This window comes from Eschrichtius robustus, chromosome 15 (genome assembly GCF_028021215.1).
Source record: "Eschrichtius robustus isolate mEscRob2 chromosome 15, mEscRob2.pri, whole genome shotgun sequence".
NCBI classification, from domain to species: domain Eukaryota; kingdom Metazoa; phylum Chordata; class Mammalia; order Artiodactyla; family Eschrichtiidae; genus Eschrichtius; species Eschrichtius robustus.
In genome coordinates this window covers 36,665,899-36,692,124 of record NC_090838.1, presented here as the reverse complement: position 1 = coordinate 36,692,124, position 26,226 = coordinate 36,665,899, and the positions used below count along the sequence as shown (strand labels likewise).

The 26,226-nt window shown below is 36.2% G+C and overlaps 1 protein-coding gene across 3 annotated transcripts in view; it reads right to left on the bottom strand.

Annotated features, from left to right (window-relative positions):
- The window catches only part of PPM1B (protein phosphatase, Mg2+/Mn2+ dependent 1B), an 80,399-nt gene that overhangs the window by 19,751 nt on the left and 34,422 nt on the right, over positions 1–26,226 (bottom strand). For 2 of the 3 annotated variants that reach the window (XM_068564487.1, XM_068564486.1), the window contains exon 2: positions 12,981–13,840. In XM_068564487.1, coding sequence (XP_068420588.1) covers positions 12,981–13,826 — 846 coding nt within the window. In that variant the 5' untranslated portion in view covers positions 13,827–13,840. The remainder of the gene's footprint in view (positions 1–12,980; positions 13,841–26,226) is intronic. The other variant, XM_068564488.1, reaches the window with a different exon arrangement.

Sequence of the window (26,226 nt, the reverse complement as noted above, 5' to 3'; positions counted from 1 at the left end):
TGCATAATGACTTAATATTAGAAATACTACATTGCCTACGTGAAAAAATATATATATATATGAAGATATACACACACATATCCCACATATACACCCTATGGTTCCAAACAGCAAAACATTCCACAGGAATCAGGATTTACCATATAAATTCAGGTCAGGCAAAATCTTTATACCACAGATATTCAAGAATCAAGCATCACTTGAATGCCAATGATTTTTTTTCAAGCAATTTTATGAATAAACAGAATTCACACCTTACATTTTTAGAAATCCAGTTTCTTCTAACCATTCTCTATTTTGATAACAACAGCATGAGCATTGTTTAGCCATTCCTAATCAATCTATCTATCTATCTATATAATTTCCATTAGATTTTTATAAGTTATAAAACATACATCTTATCATTTGGAAAATTAACTAAAAGATAGTTTCAAGAAGTTTAAGTACCCAAAGATATTTAAAGGAAATAATTTAGATTAACATCTTGGCACGTGTGATTTCAATGATGGTGTTTCTATTTCTACATAAAGATGATTTTCCCCTAAACACAAAGTATGAGTGTGTTTCAGTAATTTTTACACAGCAATTGAAAAAGATCCTTCCCTTTATGCCTCTTCAGTTTTCTAGAGATAAATCATCCTTGCATATTCAGTATAAATTTTCTGTAAATTCCAGAAATGAAATATGATTCAAAAAAAACTGAATCAAGTTGAACAACTAAGGCAATTAGCCAGATGTTTAAAACTGATTATTTCAGCCCCTTTTCATTTTTTAATTTTGACAGTAGCACAGCAGTAGTACTCTAAGGAATCAGAGCTTTAATAGACAGTTATAGATCAAAGTAGCCAGTGCCCCTGCTATAAGCAAGGGTATCTAAAATTAATCATTAAATAATTTGATGCTGTTAGCTTTAAAGTTGAATGCTGCATGGTTACAAAGAAGTGTTCTGGATCAAGTCTTAACACAGCACATGAAATAGGTTGTGAACAGAATCTCTAACACTACCAAAGTTAGTAAATGAGTATCTGATAAGTGAACCATAAATATTCCTCATTTTTTAACCTGTAGCTCACTGTAGTTATCTCATTTACACAGAGCTCAAAAACCAGCCAAACTTAAGGAATAGCCCAAATTTTCAGCCATCCATGAAACATGAAGCCTATCATTACTTCCTTTCAAGAATACTCAATTCTCCCACCATTTCTTTATTGCTTGAACCTATATTTCCCTTCATACAAATCTACCTCTGTTTCATAACCATCATCAATAGAACTAAAATTTATTGAAGCCTGTAAACCAGATACTGTTCATGCACTTGCCAAAAGCTTTACTCTCAGCAACTCCATGAAGAAGATATTATTACCTCTATTTTATAAGATGAACAAATCCAGGCTTTGCACTAAGTGGCAGAGCATAATTCAAAACCCAGTTGTCTGGTTCCAAAGCCTATGTTCTAATACCAAACCCATGGTTCTAAACAGTGTGCCAAGAAGCCCCAGGATGCCACAGTGCACTCACAGAGATATTTTAAATGGAGGGGGGAGGGGGATGACACAGTGATACTCAACATCTGTGGACACCCCACAAACTAGCTCAAGGTAGTTCACACTTTTAACATTAGACAGCACTATATTCCTCTCAATGACATCCTATTTTTCCAAAGCTGGGGTTCTGGGACTTACTGTGATTAAAAAGCAAGTCCTCATAAAAATCAATGTGATACAGGAAACAAGTGTGACAGTGCCTAATGATTCCAAGGTTTGAGAAGTTGTGCAGTGTCCAATAGGTGCACACATCTCATCAGTATGTAACTGTAGTTTTTAAAAGAATGAAATAAAACGTTTTTTCAATGTATGTGTATTATTTATTATTTTGTATACTCATTAAGTTTGGCTCTAACTACTTAATACTCGTAACTATTAGGTATTAATATGGCTAAGTAGCACTGTAAAAAAACTTACTGAGATACTCAAGACACCATCAACAAAGAAAGTTGGGGGGGGGAGCTTCCCTGGTGGCGCAGTGGTTGAGAGTCTGCCTGCCAGTGCAGGGGACGCGGGTTCGAGCCCTGGTCTGGGAGGATCCCACATGCCGCGGAGCAACTGGGCCCGTGAGCCACAACTACTGAGCCTGTGCATCTGGAGCCTGTGCTCCGCAGCAAGAGAGGCCGTGATGGTGAGTGGCCCCCGCTTGCCGCAACTGGAGAGAGCCCTTGCACGGAAACGAGGACCCAACACAGCTAAAAGTGAATAAATAAATAAATAAATAATAAAAATAAAGGAATTCCTTTTTTTAAAAAAAAAAAAGTTGGGGGACTTCTACACTACATATACTGTATTTTTACATCCTTCTCTTCAAAAAACCCAGCCACACCCCACTCTAATATTATCTATGTCTACTTTTAAAGTAGCATTATTTATGATCATATTTTCTGAAAACTATAGTGGAAAAACTCCTGAATTCAGGGCTAAACAATTATTTTGGGGGGTACACAATTTAAGTACATTTTCCATGTTTTATCAATAATTTGGATTGATATTGCCTTTGGAAAATGTTATTAATTTCCCCTAACTTAATCCAACTATCAGGTATTATATCTCATGTTTTAAAATAAATAAGCTTCTAATAGGTGATATATAAATTGAATTAAGGGAAATCAAATTGTATTTTAAAAAAACAACTTAAAGGAATATTGACTTTTATGATTTAAGAAAAACAAAGCAGGTGGCAAAGTAACATGCATAGCATGATCCATTTCTGTAAAAAGCAAAAAACAAAAAAAAGGAAAGAAGAGGCCCTGAAACAAGATGGTGGAGTAGAAGGACGTGCTCTCACTCCCTCTTGCGAGAGCACCAGAATCACAACTAGCTGCTGGACAATCATCAACAGGAAGACACTGGAATTCACCAAAAAAGATACCCCACATCCAAAGACAAAGGAGAAGCCACAATGAGATGGTAGGAGGGGCGCAATCACAGCAAAATCAAATCCCGTAACCGCTGGGTGGGTGACTCACAGACTGGAGAACACTTATACCACAGAAGTCCACTCACTGGAGTGAAGGTTCTGAGCTCCATGTCAGGCTTCCCAACCTGGGGGTCTGGCAACGGAAGGAGGAATTCCTAGAGAATCAGACTTTGAAGGCTAGAGGGATTTGATTGCAGGACTTCCACAGGACTGTAGGAAACAGAGACTCCACTCTTGGAGGGCACACACAAAGTAGTTTGTGCATGGGGACCCAGGCGAAGGAGCAGTGACCCCATGGGAGACTGAACCAGACCTACCTGCTAGTGTTGGCGGGTCTCCTGCAAAGGCGGGGGTGGCTGTGGCTCACCGTGGGGACAAGGACACTGGGAGCAGAAGTTCTGGGAAGTACTCCTTGGTGTGAGCCCTCCCAGAGTCTGCCATTAGCCCCACCAAACAGCCCAGGTAGGCTCCAGTGTTTGGTTGCCTCTAGCCAAACAACCAACAGGGAGGCAACCCAGCCCCACCCATCAGCAGTCAAACAGATTAAAGTTTTACTGAGCTCTGCCCACCAGACAACCGTCAGCTCTACCCACCACCAGTCCCTCCCATCAGGAAACTTGCACAAGCCTCTTAGATAGCCTCATCCACCAGAGGGCAGACAGCAGAACCAAGAAGAACTACAATCCTGCAGCCTGTGGAACAAAAACCACATTCACAGAAAGATAGACAAGATGAAAACGCAGAGGGCTATGTACCAGATGAAGATAAACCCCCAGAAAAAGAACTAAATGAAGTGGAGATAGGCATCCTTCTAGAAAAAGAATTCAGAATAATGAGAGTGAAGATGATCCAGGACCTCGGAAAAAGAATGGAGGCAAAGATCGAGAAGATGCAAGAAATGTTTAACAAAGACTTAAAGAACAAACAAACAGAGATGAACAATACAATAACTGAAATGAAAACTACACTAGAAGGAATCAATAGCAGAATAACTGAGGCAGAAGAACAGATCAGTGACCTGGAAGACAGAATGGCGGAATTCACTGCTGCGGAACAGACTAAAGAAAAAGGAATGAAAAGAAATGAAGACAGCCTAAGAGACCTCTGGGTCAACATTAAACACAACAACATTTGCATCATGGGGGTCCCAGAAGAAGAGAGAGAGAAAGGACCAGAGAAAATATTTGAAGAGATTATAATCGAAAACTTCCCTAACTTGGGAAAGGAAATAGCCACCCAAGTCTACGAAGTGCAGAGCCCCGTACAGGATAAATCCAAGGAGAAACACGCCGAGACACATAGTAATCAAACGGGAAAAAATTAAAGACAAAGAAAAATTATGGAAAGCAGCAAGGGAAAAACGACAAATAACATACAAGGGAACTCCCATAAGGTTAACAGCTGATTTCTCAGCAGAAACTCTACAAGCCAGAAGGGAGTGGCATGGTATACTTAAAGTGATGAAAGAAAAGAACCTACAACCAAGATTACTCTACCCAGCAAGGATCTCATTCAGATTCGATGGAGAAATCAAAAGCTTTACAGACTAGCAAAAGCTAAGAGAATTCAGCACCACCAAACCAGCTCTACAACAAATGCTAAAGGAACTTCTCTAAGTGGGAAACACAAGAGAAGAAAAGGACCTACAAAAACAAACCCAAAACAATTCAGAAAATGGTCATAGGAACATACATATCGATAATTACCTTAAACGTGAATGGATTAAATGCTCCAACCAAAAGACACAGGCTTCCTGAATGGATACAAAAACAAGACCCATATATACGCTGTCTACAAGAGACCCACTTCAGACTGAGGGGATGGAAAAAGATATTCCATACAAATGGAAATCAAAAGAAAGCTAGAGTAGCAATACTCAGATCAGATAAGATAGACTTTAAAATAAAGAATGTTACAAGACACAAGGAAGGACACTACATAATGATCAAGGGATCAATCCAAGAAGAAGATATAACAATTATAAATGTATATGCACCCAACATAGGAGCAACTCAATACATAAGGCAACTGCTAACAGCTCTGAAAGAGGAAATCGACAGTAACACAATAATAGCAGGGGACTTTAGCACCTCACTTACACCAATGGACAGATCATCCAAAATGAAAATAAATAAGGAAACAGAAGCTTTAAATGACACAACAGACCAGATAGGTTTAATTGATATTTATAGGACATTCCATCCAGAAACAGCAGATTACACTTTCTTCTCAAGTGCGCACGGAACATTCTCCAGGATAGATCACATCTTGGGTCACAAATAAAGCCTCAGTAAATTTAAGAAAATTGAAATCATTATCAAGCATCTTTTCCGACCACACGCTATGATACTAGAAATGAATTACAGGGGAAAAAAACGTAAAAAACACAAACACATGGAGGCTAAACAATACTTTACTAAATAACCAAGAGGGCACTGAAGAAATCAAAGAGGAAATCAAAAAAACCTAGAGACAAATGACAATGAAAACACGACGACCCAAAACCTATGGGATGCAGCAAAACCAGTTCTAAGAGGGAAGTTTATAGCTATACAAGCCTACCTAAAGAAACAAGAATAATCACAAATAAACAATCTAACTTTACACCTAAAGGAACTAGAGAAAGAAGAACAAACAAAACCCAAAGTTAGCAGAAGGAAAGAAATCATAAAGATCAGAACAGAAATAAAGGAAATAGAAACAAAGAAAACAATAGCAAAGATCAATAAAACTAAAAGCTGGTTCTTTGAGAAGATAAACCAAATTGATAAGCCATTAGCCAGACTCATCAAGAAAAAGAGGGAGAGGACTCAAATCAATAAAATTAGAAATGAAAAAAGAGAAGTTACAACAGACACCGCAGAAATACAAAGCATCCTAAGAGACTACTACAAGCAACTGTATGTCAATAAAATAAGACAACCTGGAAGAAATGGACAAATTCTTAGAAAGGTATAACCTTCCAAGACTGAACCAGGAAGAAACAGAAAATATGAACAGACCAATCACAAGCACTGAAATTGAAACTGTGATTAAAAATCTTCCAACAAACAAAAATCCAGGACCAGATGGCTTCACAGGTGAATTCTATCAAACATTTAGAGAAGAGCTAACACCCATCCTACTCAAACTCTTCCAAAAAATTGCAGAGGAAGGAACACTCGCAAACTCATTCTATGAGGACACCATCACCCTGACACCAAAACCAGACAGAGATACTACAAAAAAAGAAAATTACAGACCAATATCACTGATGAACATAGATGCAAAAATCCTCAACAAAATACTAGCAAACAGAATCCAACAACACATTAAAAGAATCATACACCATGATCAAGTGGGATTGATCCCAGGGATGCAAGGATTCTTCAATATACGCAAATCAATCAATGTGATACACCATATTAACAAACTGAAGAAAAACCATATGATCATCCAATAGATGGAGGAAAAGCTTTTGACAAAATTCAACACCCATTTATGATAAAAACTCTACAGAAAGTGGGCATAGAGGGAACCTACCTCAACAAAATAAAGGCCATATATGACAAACCCACAGCAAACATCATTCTCAATGGTGAAAAACTGAAAGCACTTCCTCTAAGATCAGGAACAAGACAAGGATGTCCACTCTCACCACTATTATTCAACATAGTTTTGGAAGTCCTGGCCATGGCAATCAGAGAAGAAAAAGAAATAAAAGGAATCCAAATTGGAAAAGAAGAAGTAAAACGGTCACTGTTTGCAGATGACATGATACTATACATAGAGAATCTTAAAGATGCCACCAGAAAACTACTAGAGCTAATCAATGAATTTGGTAACGTTGCAGGATACAAAATTAATGCACAGAAATCTCTTGCATTCCTATACACTAATGATGAAAAACCTGAAAGAGAAATTAAGGAAACACTCTCATTTACCATTGCAACAAAAAGAATAAAATACCTAGGAATAAACCTAGCTAGGGAGACAAAAGACCTGTATGCAGAAAACTATAAGACAATGATGAAAGAAATTAAAGATGATAACAACAGATGGAGAGATATACCATGTTCTTGGATTGGAAGAATCAACATTGTGAAAATGACTATACTACCCAAAGCAATCTACAGATTCAATGCAATCCCTATCAAATTACCAATGGCACTTTTTACGGAACTAGAACAAAAAATCTTAAAATTTGTATGGAGACACAAAAGACCCCGAATAGCCAAAGCAGCCTTGAGGGAAAAAAACGGAGCTGGAGGAATCAGACTCCCTGACTTCAGACTATACTACAAAGCTACAGTAATCAAGACAATATGGTACTGGCACAAAAACAGAAACATATATCAATGGAACAAGATAGAAAGCCCAGAGATAAACCCACGCACCTATGGTCAACTAATCTATTACAAAGGAGGCAAGGATATACAATGGAGAAAAGACAGTCTCTTCAATAAGTTGTGCTGGGTAAACTGGACAGCTACATGTAAAAGAATGAAATTAGAACACTCCCTAACACCATACACAAAAATAAACTCAAAATGGATTTGAGACCTAAATGTAAGACCAGACACTATAAAACTCTTAGAGGAAAACGTAGTAAGAACACTCTTTGACATAAATCACAGCAAGATCTTTTTTGATCCACCTCCTAGAGTAATGGAAATAAAAACAAAAATAAACAAATGGGACCTAATGAAACTTCAAAGCTTTTGCACAGCAAAGGAAACCATAAACAAGACGAAAAGATAACCGCAGAATGGGAGAAAATATTTGCAAACGAATCAACGGACAAAGGATTAACCTCCAAAATATATAAACAGCTCATGCAGTCAATATTAAAAAAACAAACAACCCAATCCAAAAATGGGCAGAAGACCTAAACAGACATTTCTCCAAAGAAGACATACAGATGGCCAAGAAGCACATGAAAAGCTGCTCAACATCACTAATTATTAGAGAAATGCAAATCAAAACTACAGTGAGGTATCACCTCACACTAGTTAGAATGGGCATCATCAGAAAATCTACAAACAACAAATGCTGGAGAGGGTGTGGAGAAAAGGGAACCCTCCAGCACTGTTGGTGGGAATGTAAATTGATACAGCCACTATGGAGAACAGTATGGAGGTTCCTTAAAAAACTAAAAATAGAATTACCATATGACCCAGCAATCCCACTACTGGGCATATACCCAGAGAAAACCATCATTCAAAAAGACAACATGTACCCCAGCGTTCATTACAGCTCTATGTACAATAGCCAGCTCATGGAAGCAACCTAAATGCCCATCGACAGACGAATGGATAAAGCAGATGTGGTACATATATACAATGGAATATTACTCAGCCATAAAAAGGAACGAAATTGGGTCATTTGTTGAGACGTGGATGGATCTAGAGACTGTCATACAGAGTGAAATACGCCAGAAAGAGAAAAACAAATATCGTATATTAACGCATATATGTGGAACCTAGAAAAATGGTACAGATGAACCAGTTTGCAGGGTAGAAATTGAGACACAGATGTAGAGAACAAACGTATGGACACCAAGGGGGGAAGCAGCGGGGGTGGGGTGGGGGTGTGATGAACTGGGCGATTGGGATTGACAGGTATACACTGATGTGTATAAAACTGATGACTAATAAGGACCTGCTTTATAAAAAAATAAATAAAATAAAATTGAAAGATTTAAAAAAAAAAGGAAAGAAAACCATGTTTTTATACTTCTATTTGTATGAATAAACACAGAGAATTATTTGGAAGGATATATAGCAATCTGTAAACAGTGGTTACCTAAGGGGAATGAGACTGACAAGGAGGGACATAAAGATTAATAACTTTACTTCAAACATCATTGCATTTGTTTAAAAAATTTTAATCTTATAATTATTGAAAAAAGAAAAGGAAAGTCTTAATGTTTCCCTTAGGAAAAAATTTTTCATCAAATCCCCTGGGAAAGTTTGGCGACATATATACAAAACTTAAGTCAGAAAACTTGGATTCTAGACTCTGCTTCAAAACTCACCAAATATCTGACTTACAGCTTTTCTTTCTTCCTTTCTTTTTTTTCTTAAAGTCTTTTAATGACAAACCTCCATTTCCTTACTTGCAAACTGGAAATTAAAATTTTTATTTTGTTCACCTGAGGTTACTATGAGGATAAATAAAATGAGTGTGATCTATAAGTTATGAAAGGCTATGCAAACAGCTGTCACATATTCTATGTGACCTGAAATTAGTTAGCATAAACACCACAAATGCTAGCAGCACTGGCAGTAAAATGGGAAAGCTGCTTTCTTAGGGACCATTCTTCCCTAGAGTTAATCATCTAAATAGGGTAATACCTGACCAGAGTCATGCAACACTTGTAGCTTCATACTGTTAAACAGCAACTCTGAAAAATGACTATCTTTAACAATAATAATGCTAACTACCTTTTATGGTTGTTGTGAAAATTAAATAAATTAAAATATGTGTAAAGTGCTTAAAGTATACTGCATTTGGCTCATAAAAAGCAATTTTTTGATACTATTGTGATTTTGATGGTTATCATAATTTCCCAAGAGTTCATGAGTTAACATATAAACGTCTCTGTAAACTATTAGGGAATGACAAACGTTAGAAGTGCTAGAAAATTTTAACACTTAATTAATTTATTTATTTTTTATTTTATTTTATTTATTCATTTTTTGGTTGCGCCATGCAGCTTGCGGGATCTTAGTTCCCCAACCAGGGATCGAACCCGGGGCCTGGCAGTTAAAGTGCCAAGTCATAACCACTGGACCGCCAGGGAATTCCCAACACTTAATTTAAATCTATTATCAGGAAAATATCTTAAAAACACCTACTTAAAACATCTACTTAAAAACCGGATCTACTCTATCTTTTCTCTTAAAGCAGCTAACACCTGGACCTAGAGATTGTCATACTAAGTGAAGTGAGTCAGACAGAGAAAGACAGATATCATATGATAGCACTTATATGTGGAATCTTAATAAATGGTACAAATGAACCTATTTACAAAACAGAAATTGAGGCACAGATGTAGAAAACAAACTTACGGTTACCAAGGGGGAAAGGTGGAATGGAGGGATAAATTGGGAGATTGGGACTGACATATACACACTACTATATATAAAATAGATAACTAATAAGGACCTACTGTATAGCACAGGGAACTCTTCTTAATACTCTATAATGATCTATATGGGAAAAGAATCTAAAAAAGAGTGGATATATATATATATATATATATATATATATATAACTGATTCACTCTGCTGTACAGCAGAAACTAACAACACTGTTAAATCAACTATACTCCAATAAAAAAATTAAAAATTTTTTTAAAAAAATAAATTTATTCCACCATTAAAAAAAAAAAAGCAGCTAACACCTACTGAGCAATTGCTAAGGGCTAGCACTGGTCTACCTACTTTCCATGGATTTCAAAATTTAAATTCAATCTTTCAGACTAAATTCAAAGCAATCATATGTTCTATTTTAATCCTATTGTTTTATAATATTGCTAACCCTTGGTTTTACAATACAAACAAGTGGAATGACAAAATTATGGAGTCAGAAAAACAGGAATGGATAAGAAGCTTATCTAATTCCATAAGTAGCATGTGGCAGTTCAAAAAATTCATGTCTGTGTGTTTCAACACAAAACAGCTAACCAAGCTTCTCAAAACTGATTTCAATTTAAATGCAACTTCATTCAAAGGAACTATGATGGTCAACTTCATTCAACTAAATTAAATGAAGAGGTTGGTGTTCCAACCCCTTGTCCCTCTATGACTACCATTTACCATTTCTGAGATTCTGGGATTCTGCCTAGAATCTTTTAACACCATCAACAAAAAATTTAATCAATTTAAACTGACGAAACCTATCAAATGAAGATATACCACCAGAATCACTCAAACCCCATTCAGAAGGGTTGGGTCAAAATTCCTGAAAACTAGCATCCTTTCAATGGAAGGGAGAGTGCAGTTTATCCACAATATAAACTTCTTTCTTTACTCCAAGTTACAGATCTAATAGATTTCTGGCTATTCCCTCAAAACTACATGACACTCTGCTATGCAACCATGAAAAATGATTTTGATAGATACATACAGACATGGAGATCTTTCTACAATATATTGTTGAATGAAAAAGTAGACTACAGAATAACAAATATAATGATCTCATTTTTATAAAAATATACACATTCAGAGGCAGGCAAAAAAGACTGAAAAAATAAATACCGCAATTATGAAGATAGCCCACTTAGGTGGGTGGCAAAATTTTTGAGTGTTTCTTTACATATTCTGTATTATATAAATTTAAAAAAAATATATATATATATATTCTGTATTATCTGGCTTGCTTTTCAATAACTTTTTTTTTTTTTTTAATAATCGGGAAAATGCTGTTTTCACTTCCTAGTTAGGCAAAAACATATGCTTGCTTTTGTCTCAAAAAGCTGCAGGTCAGACTCTCTCCATACAGAGTCCGAGGAGATAGACATCTTTAGAACCACTTACTATTCCAGCACTGACAACCATCAATATTTCTGTACTTAATTCATCTAGAGAAGCAAAAAGGATACAATACAAAAACAAACAAACAAAAAACAGAAGAGCTAGAGATACCATCATTAAAATCCTTTCAGAAAAAAGCTGGAAACACCAGCCCTTATATTTTCTCTTTTTGAAGTTGTCTCTTCCCATTCTATGGAAAAGAAGTAGATACTTCAACAAAACCTGGGCATTTCCATAGACTCAGAGAGCCTTTGAAAAACTTTTTGGCTATGCCTGTATCTTCCACAGCATCTTACATGGTGAGGAAACAGAGTGGCTTTAATCTAGACAGAGTAAGTAAGGCAAAACCTCTGTATCACATAACCAAAGGTTGGTTTTGTCTTGATAGCTTTTCAGAGTCATAGAATACTTACATATTTTAGGCACTGGCCAGATAACTCAAATTTTAATTGACTGCTATGTAGACGCTGTCAAAAACCCACTTGAAACTACTGAACATTTTAAAGACATCCAAGGAAACTGCTAATTATCTGTTAGTCTGGATTTTCCTCCCTATTATTGTATCAAGTTAAGATTCATAAAATATTGCAAATGTAAATTAAACTTTTGTGTTCCAAAGCAATTCTTAACAAGACTGCACTTTATATTAGTCTTCGGTTTTTAATCAGTAATGACAAAAACATCTATATGAAAAGAATTTTGATTATCTCCTCTAAAAATATTATCTACCACGTCATATATTATTTATATAGAGTCACATGTAAATTCCTTTTAGATTTTATGCTAGGAAAAAGCTTCTTTTACTACAGAATAAGAAATATACAACTCTTACTTCAGTTTTTGTCTTAGCTGCTAGTGGGCTCAGAACTAAATTACAAAACTTTACTTAGTCTAGGCTTCTGATGTATCTTCCAATACTATGTGGCTCTTGATCTTTTGTATATCTAATATAGAATCATACCCTCTCTACATGTTTTTTTATGAAACTGCTGCATAGTCAGGCATTAGACAGCTATTGCCAGGAGTTCCCTGGTGGCCTAGTGGTTAGGATTCTGGGCTTTCACTACCGGGGCCTGGGTTCAATTCCTGGTCGGGGAACTGAGATCCCACAAGCCGCACGGCGCAGCCCCCCCACCCAAAAAAAAAAAAAAAAAAAAAAAAAAAGATGGCTACTGCTAATGTTGAGAATTTTAATCAAAAGTCACAATTGTGTATAGATGCCTCTGCCACAACAAAAAGTCATAAATTATTTAAATGACAACATGCCACAAATTTATTAAACTTAATTTGCAAATTAGAAGATTAAGACAAATGAGGATGGCAACCAAAAAAAAAAAAAGGTTTCATTTCTGGTGAAGAAAATAATTTTTAAATATATAGGTCTTCCCTAAAGAAAATACTAAAAGCTTTAAAACTAAATTTGCTTAATTTTACTTACCGTGTCTTTTCAAAATTAATAGGGCATTTTAATTATAACAAAAAAGACTTACATACCTTATGCAAACAAGTGTCCACTACCCAATTGCACACATTTTCCAGGTCATCAGACACCTCAAGCCTAGATTTAACAAATTCACAGAGCTCCTCATTACTCATAACATCCCAGATCCCATCACAAGCCAAGATGATAAATTCATCCTCTTCTGCTCTTAAAATTTCATAAACCTCAGGCTCTGGAGAAACAAGTTGTTCTGTTGGGCCCTTGCCATCAACACACTTGTAATCATAGTCCCCCAGAGCACGAGACACTGCTAATGAACCATTAACACGCTGTATCATTACGCTGCCTCCTGCATTTTGGATTCGCTCTTTCTCCCTTGGGTTGCAAGGTTTGTGATCTTGGGTAGAAAAGCAGACTTGTCCATTCCTATACAGAACAGCCCGTGAATCACCACAGTTGATGAAGTAGATATGCTTAGGTGAAATCATAACTCCCACTGCAGTTGAACCGCTCCTGTCCATGCCATTTCTGAGATCTGAAAAGTTACGCATGTATTCATCAATTTTCAAAAAGCCAGTTCTGATACCATTCTTGACGTTTTCCACTGAAGGCTCAAGAGCAGATCCTGATTTTCCAGCTGCCCTAAAGTCTTCATTATTAGTGATGTGTTCTAATAAGTGTGTTGAGCAGTAATTTGCTACTCGGGATCCAGCGTGACCATCATAAACTGCAAAAAACGACCAGTCTTCCAAGCCGTGAGGAATACCTACAACAGCTGTGTGTGCATCTTCCATTTCCACTCTCCATCCTTGCATGCTACTCAGGCCGTAACGTAAACCATTCCCAGCACCATGAGCATTATGTTTCTCAGTTTTGGGTTTATCCAAAAATGCACCCATGTTTAGTAATGAATCTGAAAGGAAGAAAAAAAATTGTAGGTGTTACATGTTTAAATTTGATAGAGCATTTATCTACAATATTTCATCTATTTTCTAGTAACTCCTGATCAAGTGTATTTTTCAGTATTATCAAAATTTACTGGAACAACAACAAAAAAGAAACCAAGAAAATTTCCCCGTATACCCTTCTTCTAGAATAGTAGTTTCTCAATCCTAGCACATTAGAGTCTCTGGGGATGGGACCCAGATATCAATATCTTTTTAAAAATGCCTCTCTGGTGATTTGTCCGTGCAGCAAGTTGAGAACCACCATTCTAGGAGAAAGGAAACCAAGAAACAAAACCTGGTTAAGTTTTGTTTTTTTTTTTAAATTCCATTTATAAGATAACTCTAGGGTTCAATATATAAGACGCAGGAGTGAGAATATTCAGAACGATGCAACATCTTGTTCAATCTACTAAGGTAGAAAAGTATGCTAACATATTTTAGAAAAACTTCCAAAAGCAAGTGTTGTAATCAAGTATTTTCCCCCCAGTAATCCTGAAGACAACCCCCCAAATTAATTAAAACATAAAATCTCAGTCTTATAAACATGTGATTTTACTTAGGTTTTACTGCACGTCAAATAAAAAACTTTACTTCGATTGACTGAAGCCCATTAACCCATAAAAACAAATATAACTTTAATGATGTGCTAAAGAACATACTACTTAATATTGCCGTGTTTCACAATCCATGAAGTAGCATTAAGACAGCTTTCACTCAGTGCTGGCTGACAAAGACTTAAAGCCCATAGAGAGAACTGTAAAGTACCACTATGCATCACCCTCCCTCTCAGCTTTACTATTACTTTAGAATAAAGCTTTTCCAATTTCAAATGACTTGGACTGGAACAGTGGGGATGAGAATGCCTGGTACGTTTTCCACATACAATCCTGGCCCTAACACTTGCCAGCTGTGTGACCTTGAGTTTCCTAGTCACTGGTACCTCAAATTCCTTCTCTGTCAAATGGGAATAATAACAATAGTACCTACACCTGACAGGGTTGCAGTGAAGAATGAGTTAACATATAGTGCTTAGAATAGTTTCTGAGACACAGTAAACACCATAAAATGTTTGCTGTTATTATTTGCTCAAAATGCAAATTCCATGGCCCTATCCCCACACCAATTTTTTTTTTTTCCAGTAGATCTTGGATGGGATCTTCAAAAAAGCATGTTGGTGACTAAAGAATCACATTTTGAGACACACTAGTCTAGATCAACTGACTTTCATTTGGATCTAGGTATCTTTGTGAGATATCTTTTTCAGCTGTAACCATTACCTAACTTTACAATAAAACTAAATATTCCTATTCCTAAAAACCCAATGAACCACCATATATAATACTTATAAATTACAGTAATTTTATAAATTTTCATGAGTTATATATAATACTGTACTAATAAATTACAAACACAAATATTTATAAAAAGGAATTTTGGAAGGACAAGATTTTACTCAGACCTAAAAATTAATTTCATTCAAGTACGATAAAAAATTATATTTTGTACTGAGAACAATGTAATAGAATATGCTTATTTGTTAGCACATTGGTTTGATATTTTGATACAATGATTTGAAAGCCTAGTTCTAAGCACATTTTAATTTAGATTGTTTTTAATGCTTATTTCACCTGAAAAAAAAAAAAAACCCTTATAAAGATACCTAAACGCAAATGAAACTGAATTGTTGACTGTATTTATCACCCACTCTTCAATCCCAACTACCAATTATAAAAAAAATTTGTTGTCATTTCCCTTATCTTGATGTTCTTCAAATTAAGGTTCTGCTGTTTCACATTTCAAGAAATGGGCTCAAAATTCACAAGAGTTCCTCATTTAGAAGAGTTTTAAAAATAGTTTGGAAATTCCTATTTCCAAATTTGTTTTTAATTTAGGGATAAAGAGAGAAGGAAGGAGGGGTCTTCAATAGAAAGCTATAGGAGACCCTAAGAATCAAAGGGAGCCTGGAACGCCAGCTTGGAAAACCATCAGGAAACAGAGGAGCCCTGAGGCTGGGCAGCCAAACACTGTGAAAGTTACACGAAGAACAGCCTTGCCTGCTGCTGCAGTGATCTCTACCTTCCGTCTAATTCCCTTCTGAAAGTCACTTGCTCAAGATTCAAAGTTTGCGAAACAGGTATCTAAGTGTCTAATTAACTGAGCTTCGGTCACCAGCACACCTATTGGCTGTAACTAGGAATGCATTCTTTCACAAATTAGTAAAATTTTTTTTACGTTCAATATTGATCTCATTTTAAAGTTAGGGTTGTCCCATAATGATTTAATTCTTTAAACATCATGAAATATCATACATATTTTATATAATGTATACACACAGCTAAAGAGTACTAAAACTACCATACAGTTTAAGAAATAGAACATTATCAAGACCACTGAAGCCTCCTATTATACTGAATTTTATAATTAGTATTTCTTCTAGTTTAACCATATTCATGTGTGGTTGTTTAGTTTTATATGTTTGACACCTTACACTGATGTAAAATACAGTATGTTTTACTCTAGTACTTTTTTTTTCCAGCTCAACACTGTATTTCATTTACATTGATGCACAGAGCTGTAGTTCATTCACTATATGCCACTGTATGTTTGTACCACAATTTTTATCCATTCCACTATCAATGAGTTATTTCTCATTTTTTTAAAGTATAAAACAGTGCTGTTTTGAACAATCGTGGTGCACATGTGTGAGTTTTCCTAGAACATATACCTAAATTCCCAAGTGCTTAAAGTTTATATAGATGATCTTTTTTCCCCCAACAAAAATCACAAAACAAACCATCTCCAAACATTTGTTTCTCAACTGTTCTTTTGCTAACACTACTTTCTTTAAAACAATTACTTTCTTAGTAAGTAAGCTTCATCTTGAATGGCATGATTAAGAGTGTATTTTCTTTTATCCAAAAATATCTGCATAGGAATTAGCAATTACTATTTTAAGTTCTCTAACTCTTCAAAAGCAAAAAACTTTGCTATGAGATATTCATCAAAACTCTATGTGGCAGACTGTACCTTCTTGGTCATTTCTCATTTCACTCATAGTAAGCCCTCAGTATCAGCTGGTTCCACATCCTCAGATTCAACCAACCACAAGTCGAAAATACCCAGGGGAAAAAAATTCCAGAAAGTTCCAAAAAGCAAAACTTGAATTTGCCTTGCACCAGCAACTTGTACATGGGATTTATATTGTATTAGGTAATCTAGAGATGATTTAAAGTATATGGGGAGGTTGTGCATAGGTTATATGCAAATACTACACCATTTTATATAGGGGACTTGAGCGTCTGCATATTTTGGCATCACCACTGTAAAGAGCTCACTGAATTTTAAAGTTAAAGGTCTTGTTTTTATAAAATTAACTACACTGATGACACCCTAATAGCTCTGAACTCCTGGTTCAATTTCTTTGCTGCAGTAATTTTCCTATGAATGTTGCAGTGAACGATTTTCACCTTAAGTGACTATGATTTTTCTTCCAAAAAAGGTTATCTTTATTAAAGAAGCATTTACTGTTGAGAATATACATTTGTCTAGCATCTCTTTGCTTTTACTCTTCACTCCCCCCCAAAAACAGACTTTACTACTGAAACAAAACTTAGCAAATACTAAGAGGAAAGTATGTTACAAACACCTATATTTTAGTCAATCTTAAATCTCCCATGTGTAATTGTTCTCATACTGGTTTCTTCAACTTGGCAATGATTACTACATGTTTCAAAGGCATGTGATGACAAAGGAATGTATTTTAATTTTTGGCCATATATTCTACGTATTATTTCAGTCATTTGACCAAGGCAGGAAAAACTAGTGTTTCCCCAGTGGTATGCTTTGTCTTTTACTACTCAACAAGAAACCTCAAAGGGCCTTGTAAACATTTATAATTAAATTTAGTGAAATTTTGTAGTTACTGTATTGAATATTGTATGGCTCTATCAAACACCTCGGGGTGGGGGGGGAAACTCATAAAGGTTAGTTTTTACCCTCAGAATGCAATTTTTTAAATGTCTTGCTAATTTGCTATGATTTTATGCTATGGTTTAGCCATATGTCAAGCACACTATACACTTAGCCAAGCTATGGTTTCAACAACAGTAAATAGAGATCCACATTTCAAATAATCTTTCACAATCTCAAATTTTGAGAGGTTGATATTTGAGATCTGATTATATTATAGGTTTTGCCCCATAATAAGAGCCCATACTGGGATTAGGAGTTCTAACATTTTTTACGCTGTGTGCTTGTATGTGCTCTATTATAATTAAAATCAATCTAATGTTTTGATAGGCATCTTTTACAGTCACTTGCTCATTTTTTGAAGACTGTTTAGTTAAAACTAGATCACATGGAGGGACTTTCCTGGTGGCTCAGTGGTTGGGAGTCCACCTGCCAACGCAGGGGACACAGGTTCGAGCCCTGGTCTGGGAAGATCCCACATGCCGTGGAGCTGCTAAGCCCGTGTGCCACAACTACTGAGCCTGCGCTCTAGAGCCCGCGAGCCACAACTACTGAGCCCGGGTGCTGCAACTACTGAAGCCTGCGCCCCTGGAGCCTGTGCTCCACAGCAAGAGAAGCCACCACAATGAGAAGCCCGCGCACCGCAACAAAGAGTAGCCCCAGCTCACCGCAACTAGAGAAAGCCCGTGCGCAGCAACAAAGACCCAATGCAGCCAAAAGACAAATTAAAAAAACAAAAACAAAAAACTAGATCACATGGAAATCAATGTAATCACAAGTAAACTTCAGTGTGATACAGCAATGAATACAAGTGAGGAAGTAAAACTTCTACCGTTCCTTAGGATCTCTCACCAGCCCATTTGACATACTAACAGTGTGGGGAAGCCAGTGTCAATCACTATATTAAATGTAATTTGCCTTTTTCAAGATGAAAGACAATAAACAAAGGTTCTAATCTTTAAAAAAATAATACTGATGGATGGTCCTGCATACTCCCTGTAGAGACCACTTGATCTATACAACTCTGTGGGCCTAAGAGGTTTTACAAGACTGAGAGAGAATATATGCATAGCAAGCATTGTCTAAAGACTGAATGAGCAATATTCTCTGCACATCTGTCTTTTTCCATTGCCTTCTTTGAGATAAATACATTACTGAACTCAGAGCAGCATAATGTTATTATTTATTTGCTTAATCAATGGAACACAGTAATTGTACTATAAAGTAAGCACCTGAGAAATGGTATTTTTAAAGGAGTTATACACGGAAGACTGGGGACTACTGGCTGTCTTTTTTATTTAAGTAATTTGCTATAATCACTTTAAGTAATCACATTTTTAATAATCACTTAAAAGGTTTCACATGTGTGTATATATTATACAGCATTCAATTCTGGGCTGATTCTAAAATTTTTCATTCATAATCAGTGCATAAAATACAACAATAAATCATACATACTTGTATTTGCCACAGGAATACCTTAAACGTACTTTAACCACAGTACATTAGAAACTCACTCAAGAATTTTCTGACTGCCTACTACCTGCCAGGCACTGTATTTAGTACTAGGAATAAGATGCCCCTATCCCTAAAGGAATGTATAGCCTGGTGGAAGATAAAGACCAGTGCACAGGTTTTGAAGGCACACTGTGATACAGGGGCTATAATGGGATAAATACAGGTATGCCAAGAAGAGGTATCAAAAAAGTCTTAGGTAGTTAAACTTTTTCCAAAGGAAGAAGCCTAAGCTGGGACCTAAAAGGTGGAAGTGGGAGAAGGAAATAGCCAGCATATACAAAGACCAGAAGAAGAGTAAGAGGCACAATTAATTTGGTATGGTTGTGTGTGTGTGTGTGTGTGTGTGTGTGTGTGTGTGTGTGTGTGTGTGTGTGTGTGTGTGTGTGTGTGTGTGTGTGTGTGTGTGTGTACACATGAGCATTTCAAGGAGCAAAGCAGAAGCACTGAAATTCTAATAACATTATTTCCTACTGAGATGTCCACTGTCTACTTATCTTAGAATCACAGACTTGGGAACTCAAAGATGTGTCATGCCCTTCTGGCCTAAGCGAGTAGCAAACCAAACTGATAATAACTGCTTTTCATTGAGAAGAACAAATCTGGAAAAAAGTTCTAGAGGCCTTAAAATTTAGATGGGTAGATTTAGAGTTGACATTTTTTTCTGGAACAAGCCTCCACATTAAAAAACTCTGATACCGGGCTTCCCTGGTGGCGCAGTGGTTGAGAATCTGCCTGCCAATGCAGGGGACACGGGTTCGAGCCCTGGTCTGGGAAGATCCCACATGCCACGGAGCGGCTGGGCCCGTGAGCCACAACTACTGAGCCTGCGCGTCTGGAGCCTGTGCTCTGCAACGAGAGGCCGCGATAGTGAGAGGCCCGCGCACCGCGATGAAGAGTGGCCCCCGCTCGCCGCAACTAGAGAAAGCCCTCGCACAGAAACGGAGACCCAACACAGCCAAAAATAAATATAAAAAAAAAACCAAAAAAAACAAAAAACTCTGATACCTTTGAGTTTGCTTACAAACCAACTCTGAAAGGGGGTGAGGGAAGAGGGTGGGCAATCTTTACACATAACAAGCCAAAATTTGGTTAAACGAAACTTAAAGGGCTGTTTAAATACTCAAATTGAAATATTACTATAATGTTCAAAATAAGGTCAAATACATGCAAAAGCACATACTAAGATACTAACACTACTCATCACCAAATAAAACATTTTCAAAACTGAGTATTAGGTTCCCGTTTTCTAAACCCCTCTTTAGCTCACTCAAAGTCATCTCTACTCCTTGAATCAAATGATCCATATAACAGAGGCTTTTTTCTCCCTTTCCCCCTAAACATATCTAGGGAATAGAACTTCATCTAAAGAAGTGGATTCATAGTTGCTGGAGAAGAACAAAAGCTAATCTCAACTTACAAAACACCCGATTTCCTGGATAAAACTCTCTACTATGCCTAAAAACATTAAACATAGTGCACTTGGCTAATAATTTATTTTGATGATAAACTCTGACAAAGAACAAGAAAAATTATCTGAAGCATTGCGTTTTAAAAATTCTTTTGAATTTAAAGTTCTAGTTCCCTTGCCTTTGCTGGCAGATTGGCTGATTTGTTCTCATCAATCAAGTAAGAGGGACCAACTTACTTCAAAGCTGTCCTCAGTTTACAATCTAGCCACCTATATTACATATTTATAAACAAAACTGACAGCACAGTAGGAAACAATAATAGGTCCTCAAAGAATATAGCTTCATTTTTTCAAATAACAAGTAACTTAGAAATATAAAGGTGAAGGAAAAAACACTTATTGTACTGAACATTTGTACTAACTGATTCTAATATAGTCTAAAATCAAAAGCAGGGCTGTTTTGTCTACCATAATTTAGACAATGAATTATTTTTAAAATTGTGCCCTCCTTCCTTAACTTCCTCCCATCCTTGCACAGTTACATCCTTCCTGAAATGTCAGATTTGGGTCCTATCTTTCCCAGAAATCCTTTCCTCCATGGTGCTCTACTAAACTTCATTAACACTTAGTTCTTTACCATCCACTTAGCACATGCTACTCTGCATAATTAATGGTCCTTCTGTGTATACCTATTTCCCAAAATAGTAATTTGTTTCTTTATTTTCCTGCCAAAACAAATACTAAATAAGTGTTGGAAGATTTTTTTTTTTAATTAGTTTGACAGAAGTGGTTTAACAAAGCAACATTTCCATCCCCAATAAATGTGATAAATTTCTTATGTGGCCTTTACCCTAAGTCCATACACCCCCTAGAACTGGAGTAGATTCCATAAAGAAAACAGACATTCCTTACATTACCGAAAAGAGAAAGGACTCAAGCCAAAAAAAAAAAAAAAAAAAAATCCCTGAACTCATCACTCCTGTGTTACAGAAGACTCTCATTCTCTCAAAGGAAGACTTCCAGGGAGGACAGCATCCAGGAGTGGAATCTGGAATAACGGATGCTTAAATGGTGTCCACCACATGAAGGCAATCCAAGAATTATAGCATACGAATGACGCTGTACGCAGGCTAGGCATAGACTAGATTATGTATTTGGCTATTGTGCTCTATGTTTATTTCCCCTTGGATTTCCTCTACCTTTAATAAAGTTTAAAAGTTCTTATCTCAATTATCTCATGTCAAATTAAGTAGGAAAAGTCTCATGTCCATGTTCTAGAGAGGGCACTGAAGGTAAATTGAATGCTCTCTGCCTCAGTCAATACTGCGGGGCAATAGTAAAAAGGGACAGAGTCTCCCGAAGGGGAGAAAAATTTTGGCTTAAGAAAAAGAGCTGGGAATGAGAGGACTGACCACTACCTGCTTGGACCTGGATTTTTTTTTTTTTTTTAAGAAGTAATAGTTTACTCTCACATACTCATAAAGTCATTTTAACTATTAACAGTTTCGCTTCATAGAATCACCTATAAGGTTTGGCCATGAAAACTTTCTCATATGAATTACAAAAGTATCTATTAGAAGAGATTATTAGGACCAAGTGCCATATTTTACTGAAATGATCTGGGAAACCTTCATGCAATAGAAACCCTAGAAAACTATGCGTTTGAGTACACACATCGATCTAGACTTCAAAAGAACCAAGAAACCTATAGCACCTAAAAAATTAAACATTTTCTGATAATAAATAAAAGAGTACCAACTTGTACCCAAAATACATACACATACAATAAACATATAATCTTAAGACAGTGAACTGTAGGAAACAAGAAAAAGAATGCCTAAACATTGGGTTTGATTCCTTGCTCTACCAAGTATCTGTTTCCTTAGGAAAAAAGCTATACACAACAATATTGAACATCTACTGTTCTGAAATTCTATGTTTTGGGAGTCTGATTAGTAAGTGAATTACCAGCTACCAACAGGTAAAAGATTATATATGACACTGTAAGACCAAAATACAACTCATAATAGATAGAACAGTACCACTGGCCAAGTTCATATCTCATATGTAATACCTGATTAATGTAAAAAAAGAATAAAAAAGGACAAGAACTTGAACCAGATTTCGCAATTTCTAAATGAAAGTTAAAAGTTATGTGGGCTTGTTCCCCAAAGCTTCCAAAATGATAGCAACCATATCCTCTACTCCAACTTAAAAAAAAAAACAAAACAAAACCTCCAAGTCAAGCACATCCTCTTATATGAAATTTTATAAAACACTCCAATCAAAAGTATTTATCATCCTTCTGAACTCTTGGAAGTAGCGTCTCTCACACACAAGGCAATTAACTATATACTGTTTTATGATAAGCCTTATATTAAATATTAACATTTACACCACTCTAAATGTGCTCAGGTCATGCGGAACCAAGTTTCAATATCAACATTTTATTCAAACCAAAAGCAGTCTTCTTGCTGAAATTTACCTTTTCACAGAATTATGCTTGCTTGTTATTATATTTTTCTTATTTACCCAATTTGGATTTTCTTTTTTTTTTTTTAAAGGAGTCACTAATTTGGCACAGCTATCTTTGGGGGAATTTTAGTTTTACATTCTACATAAAGGAAGTCAACGCTTCTCCATGTTGCTGGGCACTGTTTGACAAAAGAAGGGACTACCATTTCAGTACAGAATACCCCTAACTGATAGAATGTAAATTCTAAAAAATAAAATGTATACAAAATACTGTGTATTTATTTTAAATATTTTTTCTCAGAGGAAGTTCGAAACATTCATCAGATTCTCAAAGAACTTTCTAATAGCACAAACAGATGAAAAACAACAGCCACAAAAAGGCTGAGACATTTAGTTTTACCTGATCCAAGCTTATCTCTGAATGAGCTAAAATATTTAATGACTCACGTAAAGGACTTCCAGTTAAAGATGAAGGACTGAACATAAACATTTGTTTCTCTTCTGTTCTAAAATTCTGCTACACTTCATAAGGGACCTTTTATATCCATAAAGATAAAGTTAATGGGAGTGGAGACAGCAACAAGTACACCGTGAAGCCTGGGAAGCAGAAGAACCAAGACCCTTAGTGGAATGCTAAGTTACAAACTAAGCCAGCTGCGAGGAAAGAAAAAAGCAAACTAGCTTAAACTCCTCTGGAAGTGGAAGTGAAGCTGGGGCTACAAACTGGAGCACTGACTGAAAGTGTACTGAAGAAGTAGTTGGACTCCCCAGAATTCTCCTCTCCCGTTCAGTGTAGCAGAATGAATGAATACAACGCTCACTCCCCAAAGAGAAGGCTTATTTCTGAAGAAGGTAAAACAGGACTTTGGGAACTGAAGAATACCAGGCAGAGATGAGGGCTGGAAGCTACACTTAAAAAACATAAGTGAAAGTTTATCCTTATTATTTGACATACTAACCTTTTTCAGACACTTGATTTTCAAAATGATGGCAATCAAATGTATACCCTCTAAAAAAGATGAGAAGAGTTTTTCTACTCTTTAGAATCTCACTAGCCCAAAAGGAAGATCAAAAGGTGCTAACATTGGAGGTTACTCAAATAGTTCAGCCAAATCACCCTACAGTGAAACCCACAGCCAACAAATCCCACGGACAAGCACAGAGCTTCCAATCAGCTATTCAATGCCCACTTTAAAATATAAGCAGACAGTCCATGGTCAAACATAGAAGAAGTTCCCTAGAAGAAGAGAGGGGGGCCAAAACAAGCAGAAAAGGGCAATTTGGAAGAGAAAGGGATGAGGTTAGGAAAAGAAAATTTAAGGAAAGAAGGGAGGAAAGAAGCAAGGGAGCAAACTCCTTTCAGAAAGATAAGATTTTGAATACAGGATGTTATTAAAAGGAAAAACAGAACATTCAGAGGAACAAAAGAGCTCCTGTAAAGTAAAAACATAATCATAGAAGAGAAAGCTGGGAAGATAAAAATTGAAGGAAACTCCCAGAAATTAGAGCACAAGGCAGACATGGTAAAACAGCAGAGGATCAGTCCCGGAGGTTCAAGAGCCAAATAACAGGAGTAAGAGAACACAGAAAACTGGAGAAGAAATAATTTTTTTAAATAATCTAAAAAAATTTCCAAACTGAAGGGCATCAATTTCAAGACTGAGAGGGCCCACTCTGTGCCAAGCACAATGGATGAAAACAGATACTTACAAAGGCACATTATCAAAAATTTCAGAACACTGGAGGTAGGTAGAGCCTATATGCTTTCAGAGAGAAAGAAAAAGGTTTCATACAAAAGCTCAAGAATCAGAATGACACTGATCTCAACTGGGGGTTAAATTAATGATTAGTACACCAAACAAAACTTATTAACTCCAAGGAAAACAAGAAATTGTGCAGGAAATAAAAAGTAATCCTATCTGGAAAACATGAGGAAGAACGGGGGGGTTTGGGGGCGGGGGCGAGAGGGGTATGTGGAGTATATGTGCATGTGTGTGTGTTTGGGGTAATGGAGTGATTAAATCTCACCTTCCATAATGGGATAGATAATTCCTAGACCTAAAAAAAATCAATAAGCACAGTTGTTTAGAAATTTGAAGATAAATTCCAAAGGAATCAGCTGCAAGAGTTCAAAATGGTTCTGGGGAATCTTCTCCAAGAAGAGGAGTTTATAGGACTATTTGGTTCTTTAAACTGTGTAAATGTTTATTTTAATTAAAAAAGAAAACACACTAAATTAAGGAAGCATAAAGTAAAACAAAAGCACACTACATGGATAAGAAATAAAAAACTGTATTGCATATCATGAGCTCATTTCCCTAATATAAAAAAGGTCCCATAAATCAGTAAGAAAATGACCAACATGATAGAAAAATGGACCAAAAAAACCCACAAATGGATCTTAAACTACACCCAACTTCACACTCAGAAAAGAAATGAAAATTAAGACTACACTAAGGTAACATTTTTCATGTGTCAGATTATCAAAGGTTTGGTAATCATTCTCTTGACGAGATGATGCAGAAACATACACTGCTGGCACCAACAGACTGGTACAATCTCAGTGGAAGTCAATTTAATAAAGTGTACCAGAAATTACAGTTGCACATAGTCTTCAGCCAAATTCTAAAAATTTACCTACAGGTTTACTCCTACACGTACAAAATGATATGTAGGCAGAAGTAAAACACACAAAAAAATCTTAGTATCACTCATTTGGGAACTGATAATTTTATTTAATAGGGATGAATTATGATACATACTTAATGATAAAACATAAATCATAATACCCTACAGTTTTTTAAAAAAGAATATATACACACGTGTGTGCATGTGTGCACATGCATAGCTGTATATATTCATGCATAAATGTATATATTCATTTTCTGGAAGCATACACAGAACTGATACCTTTGGGAAAGAAAAATCAAGAGGCTGGAAGACAGGAATGAAAGATATACTCTCCATTATACACCATGTTGT